Source organism: Mesoplodon bidens, assembly GCF_964165515.1.
Source record: "Mesoplodon bidens genome assembly, chromosome: 11".
Classification (NCBI taxonomy): domain Eukaryota; kingdom Metazoa; phylum Chordata; class Mammalia; order Artiodactyla; family Ziphiidae; genus Mesoplodon; species Mesoplodon bidens.
The window spans coordinates 63,140,106-63,158,222 of NC_138167.1; the positions used below are offsets into that span (position 1 = coordinate 63,140,106).

Genomic DNA, 18,117 nt, shown 5'->3' on the forward strand with positions numbered 1-18,117 from the left:
CCCTGGAGTTAATAATAATTTTTTCTGTTTGCTCAGTTTCTATGTAGTTCTTATCACTAATTAAACCCCCAACGCACCCCAGCTTGTGAAATCTCTTTCCAGTATGTTCAGACACCTCAGCTAATCTGTCAGCTTCGTCTTCTTGGACGTCCCTTTTCATGTTCTTCAACTCTCAGAAATTTTCTTGATTTACTTCATTAAAGAGTTCCTCTCCTGTTTGTTTCTTTCTGAACCTCCTGTTGTTATTGATTAGTGAGCCACCCAGAGTGTCTTCTTATATTTTAAACCTTCCCTGTCCTCCATCTCTTTTTCTTCTTGCTCCACCTTCTGGGAGACTTCCTCAGTTTTAGTTTGCAACCCTTCTTTTGAGATTTTTGTCTCTGCTAATCATACTTATCATATTTTAAATTGCCAGAACTTGTTTTTATTCTCAGAATATTCCTTTTCTATAGCATCCTGTTCTTGTTTCATGGATATACTAGTTCATGTCTCTGACGATATTAAGAACAGATTTTTTTTAAGTTTTCTTCACTTAAGAAGTCTCTCCTCAGTGTTGCTTTTTTCTGCTCTCTTCCATGTTAGACATTTTCCTCAAAAATATGCTCCTATTAAGAATGAGATACTAAGAGATAGATTAAAAATTCTGCACAGATGGGTAGAGCTAGTCAACTTCAGTTTGAACTGCTTTGGCAGGGTAATCTGGCGGGTAGTTTCCTTGGAAGACTCCCAATGTCAGAATCTTTAAAACTTTTCTTTTGGGCTGGTCAGATTTCCCAGGGATTAGGGTTGCCAGATAAGACACAGAGTGCCCATTTAAATTTGAGTTTCAGATAAACGATATTTTTTTAGTATAAGTATGTGCCACGCAATATTTGGTATATATTTATACTAAAATTATTTTTGTTTATCTGAAATTCTAATTTAATTGAGTATCCTTCTAGGCTTCTGTTTGTTTCTTTGTTTTTCTAAACCTGGCAACCCAACCAGAGAAGACTTGTTGGTCTCCTGCTGCCAGCACTCTGGGAGCTGACTGGGAACAGAAGGCTGGAAGTTTCAACAGTCAGCATGATAAGCTGAATAATGCCCCCAAAGATATTTAAGTCCCAATTCCTGGAACCTGTGTATGTCACCTTATATGGAAAGAGACTTTATGGATGTGATTAAGTTAAGGATCTTGGGAAGGGGAGGTGATCCTGGGTTATATGGATGGGCCCAGTGTGATCACAAGTGTCCTTATAAGAAGGAGTCAGGGAGAGATTTCACCCAGAAGTGACCACAGAGGGAGAAATTGGAGCAATGTGGCCACAAGCCAAGGATCGCCAGCAGCCACCGAAAGCTGGAAGAGGCAAAGAACAGATTATCCCCTAGAGCCTCTCGGGGGAGCACAACCCAGCTGACACCGTGATTTCTGCCCAGTGAAGCTGATTTCCAACTTCTGGTGTCCAGAACAGTAAGAGAATAGATGTGTGCTGTTTAAAGCCACCCACTTTGTGGCATCATGTTATAGAGTCATAGGAAACTAATAGAGTCAGTATAAAAGCTTTCACTTAACTCCCCTCTTTTCACTGAGAACCCTCCCTGTTTTGAACTGTGACAAACACCATCTGCAGAGAACACCTCTCCAGATCCTCCACTGTGTGTGGTGGGCGGGTGGGGGCCAGGCACCCAGCCTGGGGAGTCTGAGGAGGGGCACGGGGTCTAATTGCATCCCACGCAGGCTTTTAGCCAGTCCTTCTCTTTTAACCCCACTTTCATTCCTATGTCTAGGTGTACCTGGAGCCCACTTCTGGAGGCTCTGAGGGTTTGCAGGATGTATCAGATACCCTTCCGTGTTCCTTCTGTTGGTTCCAGGAGGAGATTTCTTGAATCTGACGCATCTGTTCTCCCTCATCCATCAAATTCCCAGCAGCTGTTGTCTTCTTCCACTTTCTCTCCATCCTTCGTGTTTTCTGCCGGTGTTCTGCAAACTCCAGCCAGCATCAGAAACTCGGCTGGCTTGCTGGGCCCCTCCCTCGGGCTCTCTGATTTAGCAGGCCTGGGAATCTGCATTTCTAACGAGTCCCTGGGTGATGCTGCTGCTGCTGGACTAGAGCATCCCAAGAACCACTGTTTGATGCCTTTTAAAAACGCCTTCTTCTGTCATTTTAGAAGGAACGGAGCTAGATATGTGCGTTCAAGCCACTTTAATGGCAAGTCCTATCCTCTTATAATTTTAAACCCAAATAACTCAGAGTTGATTGGTCCTCCTCGGACTGCTTTTGTATGCGGTTTCTAACTTGCGGTGTCCTTTAGCTGTGCTGGCTGGAAGTTCTATGACTAAGTGCATGGGTCTTATGTTCCTCTCCTTGTGAGGTGAGGATACTAACACCCCTCCCCTCCCTTTAAAAAATGTTAGCGGTTGCTCTAGGGTTTGCAGTGCACATGAACAACTAGCCTAAGTCCACTGTCAAATAACACATTACTACTTCACGGGAGGTGCAGGTGCCTTATTACAAACTAAGTGTCCCTGAATCTTCTCTCCTGTCCCCTGTAACATTGCTCTTACTCACGTCACTTTTCCATTTGCTGTAGTCACCCAATACATTGTTATTGTTACTTTGAACAGTGATCTATTAGATCAACTAAGAATAAAAGATATTATTTTACCTTCATTTATTCCTTCTCTTAGGCTCTTTCTTCCTTTAGGTAGATCCACGTTTCTGACCCGTCTGATTTTCCTTCTCTCAGAAGAATGTGTTCTAGCATGTTTTGAAGGGCAGGGTGGCTGGTGATGAATTCCCTCGGTGATTGTTTGTCGGAGAAGGTATTTATTTCTCCTCCACTTTTGAAGGATGATTTCACTGCTTATAGAATTCTAGGTTGGTGGTTTTTTCCTTTCCACACTCTAAATATTTCAGTCCACTCTCTTCTTGCTTGCATGATTTCTGATGAGAAGCCCCATGTAATTCTTATCTTTGTTCCTCTGTAGATGCTTTCCCCCCTCTCTGGCTTCTTTCAAGATTTTCTCTTTGTCTTTGGTTTTCAGCAGTTTGAATATGATATAAGTGGGTGTAGTTTTTGGTATTTTCTGCGTGGTGTTCTCTGAGCTTCCTGGAAATGTGCCTTGTGTCTATTATTAATTTTGGAAAATTCTCGGCCGTTATTACTTCAAATGTTTTTTTCCGATTCTTTTTTTTTCTCCTTCTGGTATTCCAATTATGAGTATGTTCCACTTTTGAAACTGTCCCACGGTTCTTGGATGTTCTGCTCTGGGGGGGTGGTTTCCACTCTTTTTTTCTCTTTGCATTTCAATTCAGGAATTTTCTTTTTTTTTTTTTTTTTTGTGGTACGCGGGCTTCTCACTGCTGTGGCCTCTCCCGTTGCGGAGCACAGGCTCCGGATGCGCAGGCTCAGCGGCCACGGCGCACGGACCCAGCCGCTCCGCGGCATGTGGGATCTTCCCAAACCGGGGCACGAACTCGTGTCCCCTGCATCGGCAGGCGGACTCTCAACCACTGCGCCACCAGGGAAGCCCCGGAATTTTCTTATTGACATAATTCAAGCTCACTGATATTTTCCTCAACCATGTCCAGTCTACTGATGAGCCCATTAAACGCATTCTGCATTTCTGTTATGCTGTTTTTCATTTCCAGGATTTCCTTTGATTCCTAAGAAGGAGTATCCATCCCTGCTTACATTAGCCACTTGTTTTATGTGTTGTCCACTTTTTCCATTAGACTCCTTTACAATGTAATCATAGTTATTTTAAATTCCCTGTCTGATAATTCCAAAATACATCATGTCTGAGACTGGTTCGCATGCTTGCTTTGCTGTCTCTTCAGACTGTGTTTCTTCTTGCCTTTTAGCATGCCTTGCAGCTTTACTGTTGTTGAAAGCCAGACATGACACACTGGGTAATAGGAACTGAGGTAAGCAAGCCTTTCACGTGAGGTTGTATGTTAATTCAGGCAGGAGGTGGGCTGTGTTTAGTGCTGCTGTAGCTGTCAGTGCCAAGGGCTTGGATTTCCTAGAGTGTCCTTGTTTTTGTCCCTCCTGTTTCCTTAGGCTTCCCTAGGAACTCCTCCTTAAATAGAGTCTGTGTTTGCAGCTCTTTCCTTTGTAACCCACTGTTGTTATACTGGAGCTGGCTTGATACGGTGGTAAGGTATGAGGGAGAGGAAAGATGCTATACTCTTATGATGAAATCTCAGTCTTTCAGTGGGCTTGAGTCCCTGGGCTGCAACCTTCAGAAATGTTTCTTAGCTTTTTTTTCTCCCTCAGATGAGACAGGAAGTCTAGAGGGGGCTGGAGTTGGCTCACTGCCTTTCCCCCAGATGGGATAAGGCTCTGGCAAATTCTTTTCCCTTGGAAAATTATTACGCCAAAGCCTCTGGGCATATTTCCCAAGGATTATTATTCCCCTTCCCCTGCCAGAGCCAAGAGGAGACCATCTTCAGATTTCCACTGTGATAACCTAGTGGGGTTCTTGAAGGTAAAGCCCATGAAAGTAGGACGTCCCTAAGACTGGGCCCCCCCAGGGGTTTCTCAGTCTCACACTAGTCCACACACAGCCCCCACCATTGCTCAAGTTACCACTTAAGTGTTCCTACCAGCTCCAAAGGCCTTTGCTCCAGGTAGAGCAGATCTTGGCTGTAATTCTCTATGTTCACCCATCTCTCCAGATTTTGGGGTGACGTTTTGCCCTGTGACCTCAATTTTCTGATGGGACCAAGAAAAGCCATTGGCTTTCAGTTTGTTCAGCTTCTTTCTTATTGTGAAGATGAAAGTGACACTTCCAAGTGCCAGAGCTTCCCCCCTTCCTATCACTTTCCCTCTCCATGTCCCATCTTCAGTCAGCTACAGTTTTTCTTTGGAAGAGCTAGTTAAATTTAACTTCTAAATGTCCTACAGGCACAACCAGGTCCTCTCTGCTTGGTTCATTGCTTGATTATAAAACTCAAAAACCAGTAAACAGCATTTCATAATTATGACTATGTACATATTCATAATTCATAATATTCAATGTCCGGGTAATGAATGAAAATTAGCTTTCTTCTCAGTGGCACTATCCCTGGGCCTCTGTGTCCACCTTGTTGTAGGCAAACCTGGGGGTACCCATGCATCTTTTCTAAGCCATTTGGGGAAAGGCGGTTCTTTGCTGTAAGCTGCTTCCAAGGACATAGAGAGTAGGGTGATTTCTTTAACCATTGCTGTTTTCTGAACACGGGGCTCGGCTGAAGTTCAACATTGTCAACCTTCAGCTTTCTCCGGAATTCTGCACCACTTTCTGTTCTCTCCACTTTTCTCCTGCTGCCCTCCATCCTAGAGCCTCGCTCCCCACTCTCCTGTTCTAGGTCTGTCACCCAAGAGTGTCCTGGGCTGTCCCCACTATTCTCCAGGGTTGGATCCCCTGTTTCTTATATCCCACATTTTTTATTTCTTAATTTACATTCTTATTTTGCTGAAGTACTTCCTGGAGTAATTTCCTAAGAAAGTGGGGGGACAGGAAATAAATTTTCTCAGTTCTTTGTCTGAAACTATTTTTTATTTTCCTTCACACACATTGTTAGCTCGCCTGAACATAGAATCCTAGGGAGAAAATCATTTTCCCGTAAAACTTTGAAGGACAGTGCTCCATTGTCTGTGTGTGTATGTATATGTGTGAGTGTGTGCAAGTGTATGAGTGTGTATGTGAGTGTGTGTTAAGTGTGTGTGTGTGAATGTGTGTATAGGGGAAAGAGGACCGTTTCATCCTCAAATGCCTTTATGTTCTTTTCTTCCTTAAACATGGTCTCCTCTCACTAAATCTATTTCCAGCTGAACAAGAATTCAAATGCATTCAGTGAATAAACCATGGAAAAATAGCACCAGATAAATAATTAACTAAATGATTACAAGAGAGTCTTGTTAAGACATAGTTAGGCTTGATGCTTCTATAAGCAGCGACACAAGGGCTGTGGAATTTCTGTAGTCCACCTGTCAATGGGGTGATCAACTTTTTTACGAATCAAAACCTTAATAAGGATCCATCGCTCAGCCGCTTGTTTCTTCTCAAAGACCTCTTGATGATAAACATCTCTGTTATTTGTAATTATATGTAGATTGTTCTTTTCTAGATCCAAAATAGACTTTTCTAAATAATACTGAGATTAGCATATGCATTTGATTTTATTACTAAATTTTAATACCAAGTTGGCAATTTATCCTGCTGATGAAATAGAGCTGATTATCCTTTTCCTCCGTGTCTCCGTCGTGTAAGCCAGCAGCGCGGGGCCTGTGGACGGCAGCTCTGCAGCTGTGGGCTGGAGAAGCACAGCCCTTGGCTTGTTCTCTTTAGGAGCAGATACCCGAGTCGCTGGAAACTTTTCTCTCCGGCTTCCCGATGTTCCAAGCTGTTCTTTGACACACGCTCCATCCTGCTGAAAGAAAGTTCAGGGATCAAGGTGCCAGCAATCCTCAGGGAATCTAAGTTACAGAAATGTGAACTTTGAATGCAATTAAGCTTTATTTTGAGTTATTTTACATCTTTCATAAATATGCTCTACATTCTCATGAAACGTGGATTTGCGCTCGCGATGTATTCTTGTAGAATGTAAAGGTATTTTCTTCTGTGTTGGAGTGCTCTTTTTCTGCGTGGATGTCCTTGTTGAGACACAGAGACACACACCCAGATGGAATTTCTAACTGAGAAAATACTAAACGATGTAGGTTTCGTAAAAATATGTTTTGAGTGCTTTCAGCTTGACAGCATAATTTCAACCATTCTTGAAAAAGGATTTAGCATCTATTTTACTCAGTTCCTCTTTTCCTTTTCGCTGTCTTTATTGAACTTCCCTTATTTTCAGATTCCCATTTCGCAGTGCAGGCCCTCGTTAGCTAAGGTCCCAATGACCGCACCCCTACCCCCACCCTGACCCCGCAGTCCTGCCCCCAGACCAGCTCTGCCATCACCATCACATGCATCTCCCCAGGATCCGACTCTGCACGTGTCGGGTCCCTGCCGAAGCACCTTCATCTGCCCCCGCCACAGGGCCAGATTCCTCAGCCAGGCCTCCTCCTCCATCCTCTGCTCTTCAAACCCATGAGCCCACTGTCCAGCCTTCAAGTCTCAGAGCTTCAGGGCAGGACAGTCTGTGGCGCCCCCCAGCTGGCAGTGGCCCCGCACTCTCTCCTGTCATAGCCCTTCCCCAGTGCCCTTAGACTGCAGTCTTCGTGTGAGCTTGTCTAACAGCACAGCTGACCTGTGTGCGTGCACCTACAGGCCAGGGAACCGTGTCTCAACATTATTCATGTTCTCCACACTGTTCTGTGCTCAGCAAGTGTTTGTTGAATGAATAAGTGATGGGTTTTTAAAATTAATGTATTGTTTTCTTTCTCTTGGGACAAGTTGGGGAATCAGCTGGCATGGTGATTCCATCAATTACCTTGACTTCTTGAGAGCAGTGGAGAATAGCAAGCCGACAAAACCTCAGCCACAAGAGAAAGAGGAGAGCGTGCCAATCAATTTTGCGACCCTAAGTCCAGAGGACGTTCTGAAGCACATCCAGGAGGTCGTTGCCTCCTCCAGCCCGGCTTTGTCAGCGGTATGAGAAAAAGCACATGCTTTTTACTGAGGAAACTGAAGTTCTGGGGCTCACGCCAATTCCTAAAACCAGCTCTCAGCCCTGCCCCTCATCCTGGGCCCCTCCACCTCTCGCCACTCTGCTTGGGGCATCAGAACTCGATGGTTGGTCGAGAATAGATTGTTCACTGGAGCAAATGTGTATCCACTTTTGCTCTGTACAAAGCTACCATGAGCGTGTCCAGCATGTGTTCTGTGAGATGAAAGTGCTCGGTGTTTAGCAAAGGCTGGGTCTGCAGTGAGGGCAAGGGGTTCTGGGCAGAGGGCAGAGGACAGAGGCCTCAGGGGAGCCCAGGCCAGTGGGGAATGAGTGACGCCAGGTGGCCTTGAAGATGTTGGCCGGGGCCGGGCGGTAGCACAAAGCCTCATCGTGACCGGGAGCCCAGGGCAGGGGGTGTAAGAAGGGGGTCCCCCGAGTACACTGACGTTTAGGCTGATGTCTGTGTGACCCGGGGGGGGCGTGCCAAGACCCGGTGTATGTGGGCATGACACTGCGGGGCTCATCCTTGGAAGACACTGCTCGGGCCGTGCTCCCCGCCGGGTGCTGGTCCCCGTCGCGGGTCCCCACGTGAGTTCCCCCTGCAGCAGCCGCAGGACGAGAGATGCTGTGTGCAGAGGGCAGGCCTTGCAGTCTAATGAGACGGTGAACACAGGGCCTCCCGGGTGATGCTGGGTGCGTGCGGTCCAGACAGCACAGTCGTAGCAGGGCTGCCTCTGTGTCTGCCACATGCAGACCCTCAGCCCCACGCCGACACCGAGGCCCGCCTCGCTGAAGGCCTGCATCCTCTTAGCGCCGGGAGGCAAGCTGGGCCCTGGAGTCCAAGGTTCAGTGGGAGACAAGGAGAAAGGCAGGGCAGCCCAGCCAGCTTGTGAACGTTCTGGAATGCCGGCGAGCGTGGCCTTCCTCCCCGACAGCAGACATTGTTTGCATGCAGGAATTCTCTGTGAGGATTTAGCATATTTGTGTCTTTATTTTAATGACTATCTAAAGATCAAAGAAAAATTAGTATGAACACGTTACGGGTCATCTAGGAAGACCATCTGTACCCCTTTCGACACCAGATTGCCCTGGACCAGTGGTCACCGCGTGAGGACTGCAAACTCGGATGGGCACAGGGACCAGAAGTAAAAAAGTGATAAACGGGCCAGGCCACGGCCACAGCAGGCCAGAGGCACAGCCCTGTCCAGAGTGCAGCTTCTCCCCAGCCCCTGCTGACTGCTGCTGAGCTGAAAAATGGTCCCAGCTCTGCCAGATCTTTGTATTTTTCCTGAGAAGCTATGAAACCTCCTGACTTCTAAATGTCAGCACGTACTTCAGATTTGTCAAAAGCACTGTGCAGGCCAAATAAATCCATTTGCAGGATGGCTCTGCCCCGTTCCAGTTTAGGGCGGCACGATGTCACATCTATCAGGATGTTTCTCAAAGTGAGGTCCATGGAACCTGTGGGGGGAGCCACCGTTCTCACTTCTGAGAAATACTCCTTAGGAGACGAGGTTTTAAGCAAGAGAGTGAGATTCTCTGGCCAGGAGACTGGCAGATGGCCTGGAGGGGGAGGGCGTTTGGGGCAGCGAGGCGAGGAGGGAATGACGATGTCTGAGGATGGCTGTCAGGAAGGGTACCGGACACATGATGCAGCTCCTTGTGTCACTGGAGACACGTCTCAGTGCAGCGTCTTGTTTCTGAAATGACACAGCAATACCTTATATTTATGTGGAGTTTTATAGATTCCCTAAGCCTTGGCATATTTGATTCTTCCACCCACCCAGTGGCTTGTCAGGCTGGATTGACACACAGGGAAGCCACACAGCCCCAGGGAAGTGCAGGTCCCATGGCCACAGCAAGCCGGACCCCAGCTCAGCCCTTAGGTCCACTGAGCCTTGCGGCACCGCAGCACCTTCTAACGCCCTCAGAACAGAATGCTCGGTCAGCTCCCTTCATGTTGACTGCCATTCTCCTGAACATATGCCGAGATCCACTGTGCGCCGGGTACCTGGACAGGTGCATCTTCAGGTTGCCATAGTAAAACTTAGACCAACGCGAGTTCTGTTGTCCCTCTTTTCATACCGATGAAGTTAAGCTCAGAGAGGTTAAGGGTTTATGGTGGGCAACACAGCCAGGGTTGAGAGTCTACCACCTGGCTGTGTCGTATCTACACAGGCTAAATGAAAGCTTGAAGCCAGACAGTATTAAGGTTAATTTGGTTACCTGTATAACACCTTGTGGACGGACGGGGTGTGCCCAGTTAGTCCTGAGTGAGAATTAACTGCAGGGAATTTGGGTTTGGGTCTGAAAGGACGTTAAATTCTTACTTAAAAAACTAAGATCTTAACTTACCCCTTGATACGGATTTTCTAGTGCAATAGAAATGAATGATTTTGTTTCAACAGATGGGAAAAAATGTGCTTTCTTTTTATAGCAAATGTTTGCACTTCAGTTTGACTGCTTTACTGCTGGGCTGGCGCCGGCTGCCCCAGCCCCTCTGCACAGGCGCAGGCAGGGGTGTCTCCCCCACCGTAAAGGACAGAGCCCTGGGGTGTGGGTGGGATGGGGCAGTCCCTCACTCCTTCTCCTGGCCACTTCCCATGTCAGACTCCTATAGTGAGACCCCTGCCCCACACCTGGACGCAGTGGGGTAGCACCTGAGCTTCTCACTCACAGGTGATTCATTGGGGAGCTAGAATTTAATGATGCAGAGACCTCGGGCAAGTTCCTTCGTGCCTCGGAGCCTCCTCGGGACTGGCGAGGACCGGGGCTCCTCTTTCACTCCTCTTCATCTTCGTATCCAAAGAGGAGGGACTAAGGCAAGTTTCCTCAATGACACATCAACTCTCAGCCAGGGTGCACATCCTACCTGTCTGTCTTCAGTCCTCGTGCGTTTATTTAGTAATTTAGAATCTACAGGGGACTCATGTTCACTTGATTTCATTTGCATTCAGAAAAGCAATACTTAAGACAAATATTTTTGAAATATTCACTTGACAGTAACATCTGCCTTTATTTTTTTTTAATTGTAGGCATTTTCTGCACTGGATAAAGAGAACACTGGGTTTGTAAAGGCTTCGGATTTTGGACAAGTTCTTAAGGATTTCTGTTACAAACTAACAGATACCCAGTATCATTATTTTTTGAGAAAACTAAGAATTCATCTCACCCCCTATATAAATTGGAAATATTTTCTCCAGAACTTCAACAGTTACCTTGGGGAGGTAAGAATGTCTGCAGAACATAAGCATTTCTTTTTGAAAAAGGGCTAAAATTAGTGTTTGCAAAATAGATAATTGATTAAAACCACATCAGATAAATTGGCAATCACCTCAGTTAATTAGTTCATTCTAAATGAAAAATTGATATAAATTCTACGTAGTGTTAGAAGGTAAATACGTATCCTTTAATTCATTAGAAAGTTATTCTATTCTATTCTGTTATTTTGTTTATTTTCAAAGAAGTTTAGGAGAGCCTGCTTTTGTCTGGTTGTTTTAATGAGTTCTAAGGATCTTAGATCCCTGAAGATGACCTAGTGTCGAGAGAAGTGAGGCCACTACACGTCAGGCCCTGAACCAGCAATGGGGGAATTAGGACCCACTTGGGAGACATTTGTTGAGGACCCACTACGTGTCGGGCCCTGGGCCATGTATCAGCCAAGCCTGAGGTAGGGGTAATCGTGGAGTTAGTAGGGTCCTGGGGGCAGTCTAAGAGGGCTTCCTAGAGGAGGGTGGGTGGCTGACCACAAGGCTCTCGTTCCCTCCCGGGACCACTTCTCTGGCAGCACGAGCTGTTCCTTCTTAGGCTGCTTCTCCATTTCTAAATGTAAATGGCCCTACATCATTAGCGACAATTACAATCTAGTTTCAGGCAGCTTGGATTTCTTCGGTCACCATTCTGTGCTGAGTGAGAATGGACACACAGGGGTCCCTGCCGCCATGGAAAGGGAGATGAAAACAAATATGAAAGATCCAAAAATAGTGCAACAGCTAAGTCACAACAGGCTTGTGCTGAAATGTATTTAACTGTCCTCCTGTAGCTGGACGCTGAGGTCATTTCCAATTGCACACTTTTGTATATAGTGAACACCCGAGTTCATAAATCCTTGATCGCTTATCTGGGATACATTCTTGGAAATGAGATTGCTAGAGCAAATGGCATGAGCGTTTTTAAGGTCTGAGACTCATTGTAGTAACAATAACAGCAGCAAACTCAATATAGTGCTTTCTGAGGGCAAGGCACCATTCTTAGTCCTATATAGATATTAACTGGTATAATTCTTTTGCTATCACTACGAGGTACATGCTAGTAATATCCCATTTTATGGATGAGGACACTGGGGCACACACATCAAGTCATTGCCCACAGTCACCCCAAAGGGGGGCAGTAGAGCTGGCTTGTGGCCCCAGAAGCCTGGCTCCCAACTCCAGGTCTCTGAAGGCTGTGCCATATCCTCTGGGGTGTGTGAGTATTTTCATCTCTGCCATTTAGATGGACATTTCCTAACAAAATATACTATTTTGTTGCCTGTTTTAAAACTTTATATATATGATATTGTATCAAATTCTGTCTTCGGCACTTGTGTTTTTCTTGCTTAATATCATGAATTTAAGATTGATCCATGTTGTTACATTGGCTTTAGTTCACTCGCTCAAGCTGCCATAAAATTAGCCAATTAAATGATAAATGAATATATTCTATTGAATGAACAAACCCCGTTCAGTAGTTGTCCTCCTGCTAATGGCATACAGGCGGTTTGCGGTTTTCTCCGTTACGAGCAGGGCACGGCCAGCCTTCTGTGACTGTGTCCTTTGCACACTCGGGGTCACTCTGCCTGGAATGGCTGCGGGAGGGGGCAGGGGCACAAGTTCAGCTCCACAGACACCGCCACGGTGGCTGCACCCGCCAGCACACACTCCCGCCAGCCCTGCGGGAGAGCTGCTGACGCGCCGCATCCCGGAGCCCTTGGTGTTATCGGGAGTTTCATTTCTGCCAAGGCTTTCAAATGTTATCAGCCATCCAGGCTCCCTCGTCTGAGAACTGCCTGGAAGGATTCCACTCCTTTGTTGGTATGGGCGTTGCAAATGTCTTCTCCTGGTCTGTGACTTGTCTTTTCCCTTTGTCTGTGGTGACTCTCACTATTTTTATGTGAATTATACTTTTTTTCTGATTTTAAAAGAAATACATATTGTGAAAATTTTGGAAAATACAGGAAAGTGTAAAAAAAAGAAGATAGTCGTTTAACCCTGTGATGATGGTGTGATGACAGGAACAACCTCCATACGGTTTAGTGAGACCTATTGAGCTCTGGGCCCTCCCCCTGGCATTTGCTCACCTGGTTGCTGCCCGGATGAGGGAGGGGATCAGGTGGAACAGGTGGGTCCCGAAGTCAGGTACCTGCCTCCGCAGCTGGAGTGGACTCCAGGCAGTTCAGCTTCAGAGCTGTCTTCTTCCCAAGGGCCACGCTGCCTCAGAGAGCTTCTTCGTCTATTTTTAATGCATTTACCCCCAATTCTTTCACTGTGGTAAAATACACATACCATAAAGTTTGCCATCTTAACCCTTTTTAAATTAATGCACAGCTCAGTGGCATTAAGTCGATTCACGGTGCTGTGTAATCATCACCACCCTCCACCTGCAGAACTCTCTTCGTCTTGCAAAACTGAAACTCTGTCCCCATTAAACACTAACTCCCCAACCCCCCTCCCCCAGCCCCTGGCACCCACCGTTCTACTTCCTCTAGGAATTTGACGACTCCAGGTGCCTCAGATGAGTGAAACCTACGGTATTTGTCCTTTTGCGTCTGGCTTATTTTACTGAGCGTAATGTCTTCAGGGTTTATCCTCTTGTAGCACGGTCAGAACTTCCTTCCTTTTAAAGTCTCATAATAGTCCACTGTATGGATAGACCATATTTTGTGTATCCATTGATCTATGGATACATCTATATCTATCCTATCCAGTGAAAGCTTGGGTTGCTTCCACGTTTTAGCTACGGTACTGTGAATAATGCCGCCATGAACGTGAGTGTACAGATGTACTGCATGTTTTTACATAGTGGAGATAACATTTTATTATTTATTTATTTATTATTATTATTATTATTTTTGCGGTATGCGGGCTTCTCACTGTTGTGGCCTCTCCCGTTGTGGAGCACGGTCTCTGGACACACAGGCTCAGCGGCCATGGCTCACGGGCCCAGCCGCTCTGTGGCATGTGGGATCTTCCCGGATCGGGGCACGAACCCGTGTCCCCTGCATCGGCAGGCAGACCCTCAACCATTGCACCACCAGGGAAGCCCAGTGGAGATAACATTTTAGATATAATCATGTATCTTGCTGTTTTTCCTTTAACATTAAATTCCACCAAGTCACTTAAAGTTCTTCCAAACATGAGTTAAAATATCTCCAAAACATTCCACCAACTCCTTATTTTTAAGCATTTTGGTTTTATTCCAGCTTTCACCACTGTAATTTACTGGGCCATGAACACTTTGTATGCAAGTCTATGTACATATTTTGGACCTTCTTCCTAAAGAAAGAATCCAAGAAATAACTGGGCTCAAAGGATAGGAATACTTTTACTGATCTTGAAAGCAGCCCCATTTTTAAAAAATAATTTTTTCTATTAGGTTGAATCATATGAAATCACCATTTTTAGAGTCCTAAATGATTGAATATTGATAATTTCATATGGCTTAAGCTAATATTTGTAGAAGTAGTCTGTGTCCATTTACATGATTTGGAATATACCAATCATTTTTTTGTGTGTGTGTGGTACGCGGGCCTCTCACTTTTGTGGCCTCTCCCGTTGCAGAGCACATGCTCCGGACGCGCAGGCCCCACAGCCATGGCTCACGGGCCTGGCCGCTCCGCGGCATGTGGGATATTCCCGGACCGGGGCACGAACCTATGTCCTCTCCATCGGCAGGCACACTCTCAACCACTGCACCACCAGGGAAACCCCATACCAATCATTTTGAAGGAGAGAATTAAAGTCCCCCCCTAGGGACAAACAGTGTTAACACGTTGGTATATTTATCTCTAATCCTCTTTTTTATACAAATATCCTATGGGGGTGAGGTCAAGGACAGAGAGTATATGCTGCTGAATTAGGGGGTGGTTGGGGATTTTCACAACTCTTAAAAGACTCTTTTATGTTTTTAAATTTATTTTTCTTTGAACTTTTAAATTTTATTTTATTATTTTTTATTAATTTTATTAATTTATTTATTTATGTTTTGGCTGCATTGGGTCTTCATTGCTGCGCGCGGGCTTTCTCTAGTAGTGGTGAGCGGGGCTACTCTTTGTTGCGGTGCGCGGGCTTCTCATTGCGGTGGCTTCTCTTGTTGCGGAGCACGGGCTGTAGGCGCACAGGCTCAGTAGTTGTGAACTACTTGCAGGCTCTACTGGAGGCACACAGGCTCAGTAGTTGTGGTGCACGGGTTTAAATGCTGCGCGGCCTGTGGGATCTTCCCCGACCAGGGATCGACCCCATGTCCCCTGCACTGGCAGGCGGATTCTTAACCACTGCACCACCAGGGAAGTCCCAAGACTCTTTTTTAAACAAACGTTTATTATTTGTATCAAAGTAATATATGCCCATATAGAAATAAAATTGAATTGTTGCAAAAGATTTAAAAGCAGAGATCACTTGATCAACTGTTCACCGTAGTCCTGCTCCCCAAAGGCAGCCACTGTAACCCCCTGTTGTTTCTCCAGCTGCACCTTCCTGTCTCTCAGCACCTCCCCTCCCCTCCATTCCCTAACCGCCCCCAGATAGGAGAGAGGGCTCGGCTTTCCCACCCCAGCTGCCCACCTCCTCCTCTGGGACCCCTGCATGTCCCTCTGGAGCTGCCTTTTCACTTCCTGTGATATCGCTGGCATTTCCATGTCAGTGATTTGTCTCTAACGCAAATCACTTTGCTTTAGAGACAAAGTGGGGTGGATGTGTACCATCCCAGTCACTCTGTCCATCAGCCAGCATTTCCTGTGCGCCCGCTGTGTACCCAGCACTGAGCGGGTCCTGAGGTCAGCAGTGCCAGGGGCCTGCGTTCTAGCAAGGGAGACGGATGAGAAATGAGAATGTGTACCAGATGTCAGAAGCCAGTATGTGCTGGGGGATAAAATAAACCCGGACAGAAGGGTAGCCCCGGTGAGAAGGGGACATCTGAGCCAAGACCCAGCGGAGGGCAGGGCGGGACTCAGTGACCTCTAGGGAGGGGCTGTTGGAGCACAGCCCTGCAGAAACCCAGCAGGAGGGAGCCCTCGGGGCTTGAGGTGTGGCTGCCTGGGCAGGTGGGAGGGAGGGAGGGGAAGTAGGAAGTGCTCAGGGACGGATGAGGGGGGCGGCCCTGTAGCTCACATGGAGACCCAGGGAAGGAGTGGGGAGAGGAGCGTCGTGACCGTGACCAACTAACATTTTATTTTTTTATTTTATTTTTTTATTATTTTTTAATTTAATTTAATTTTTTTTTTTTTGCGGTACGCGGGCCTCTCACTGTCGTGGCCTCTCCCGTTGCGGAGAACAGGCTCTGGACGCGCAGGCTCAGCGGCCATGGCTCACGGGCCCAGCCGCTCCACAGCGTGTGGGATCCTCCCGGACCGGGGCACAAACCCGTGTCCCCTGCATCGGCAGGCGGACTCTCAACCACTGCGCCACCAGGGAAGCCCCCCCAACTAACATTTTAGAGAAGTCACGGTGGACACCGGGTGGGGAAGACTCGGGGAGGGGGCCCGGGGGCGCCAAGGGCCAGTAGGGAGCCGGGCGCACCCTGGGGAGGGATGCTGCTGGCATGGCTCACTCCTGGATACATTTGGAAAGTGGAAGGTGAGAGAATGAGTCAGGAGTGGCCCAGGCTTTGGGGCTTTGAATGGGGAAGGGAGCAGGAGGACAGGTGTCCTGGGTCAGCAGTCAGCTTCATCGGCTTTGCCGATGCCCCGTCGTTGGTCTTGAAGCGACTTCCAGTGTTCCGAGTTCTAATTACTGTAGAGTGTCCTTGCTGAGCACCTATAAGTACGTGCCCAGACCCTTCCAGCGGCTCCCACTGGAGGACTCCACTGGCCACGCCGAATCTTTACGGGCTGTGTCCAGAGGTCACGCAGCCTGCAGGCAGAGGACGCGGCTTGTCCTCACTCACGGGTCACTCTGAGCATCTCTGCCGACCCTTGAGTTCCCGGAACCAGGGGCGAATGTCTCCAAAGCTTCAAACATTGCTACTCGCTTCCCCTGACATTCGTCCTACCTGATTTCTTCGCAAAGTCCCCTTCACCTCTGGAAGCACTTTGCTGAACGTTCTTGCGAGGAGGTTCTAGGATTAAATGCAACATGAGTGACGGTGGGAGATGTGTTTCGAGACAGGAGGGGGCATGGAGGCTGGCGGGGCAGCAGGGACTCAGAGGTGGCACAGCCTGGCCCACTGTTTGCCCTCACCCCCCGCTTTCCCTGTCCATGTGCAGTGGGTGCTTGCGACTAAGTGGCATCAGCCCCACACTGGCCTGGGGGTGGGAAGTCCTGCTGAGAAGCCAGTGCTTGAGCAGAGGTGCCTTTACCGGAAGGACAAGTTGAGGTTGGGACTTCCAGCTTGAAAGGATGTGGGGTGTGAAGCCTCAGTGTGGGGCGACTACACAGTTCAGGGTATGTTGGGGGTTTCTTTTTTTTTTTTTTTTTTTGCGGTACGCGGGCCTCTCACTGCTGCGGCCTCTCCCGTTGCGGAGCACAGGCTCCGGACGCGCAGGCCCAGCGGCCACGGCCCACAGGCCCAGCCGCTCCGCAGCACGTGGGACCCTCCCGGATCGGGAGGGTCAGCAGGCGGACTCCCAACCACTGTGCCACCAGGGAAGCCCTGGGGGTTTCTTTTGTCCCGTTTTTTTGAAGAGGGAGGAGGGCAGTAGGGGCAGACCACCGGGGCCCTGCGTCCCTCGCGCCGGAGTTCAGGTCCCTTCCTCTGAGCAGCAGGAGACTCGTTAAGACTTCTGAGCAGGGACATGGGTCAGCTTCCTCAAGGGTGGCTGGGATGGCAAAGTGGCTGTGTGAGAGCCGTGACCGTGTACAAGTGATGGTTTCGGAAGTTTAATCCTGAGCTGATGTTCTTAATAGAAAGAAAAGAAGTAACAAACAATAGGAAGAGTTAATGCATCCTCCTCGAGCTCATTAAATACATCAGCCATCCCTTCCTCTAGGGGATGCATGGGCGGCAAGTAATTAAAAGGAGATTACCAAAATGTAATTAAGGCAGTTGGGACCTCTTCTCGCAAAGGAAGTTCGCTGTGAATAATCCCCAGCCAAACCAAATCCGTTCCTGGAAAAGGGACAGCTGGAAAGGTAGCTAAGGAGTCTTGTAAGGCCTTGAGGAGATGGAAAGCACACAGAGAGTAAAGATGACGATTTTACACCTGCTCACGATCCAGTTCTCAGTCGGGGTGCACCGCTAAATCTGCCCCCCAAAACTCGTATTGACCTGTGTCTCGTGTGTCCATCACACACAACAGGGGAAAAGCGTCTCCGCTTTCAGAACAGGTGCCACGTTACTTTCA

At 47.6% G+C, this 18,117-nt stretch overlaps 1 protein-coding gene across 1 annotated transcript in view; it reads left to right on the forward strand.

Moving 5' to 3' along the window:
• The window catches only part of EFCAB6 (EF-hand calcium binding domain 6), a 212,234-nt gene that overhangs the window by 160,929 nt on the left and 33,188 nt on the right, over window positions 1-18,117 (forward strand). Inside the window, exons 22-23 of the mRNA XM_081247831.1 lie at window positions 7,367-7,562; window positions 10,616-10,807. Coding sequence (XP_081103957.1) covers window positions 7,367-7,562; window positions 10,616-10,807 — 388 coding nt within the window. The remainder of the gene's footprint in view (window positions 1-7,366; window positions 7,563-10,615; window positions 10,808-18,117) is intronic.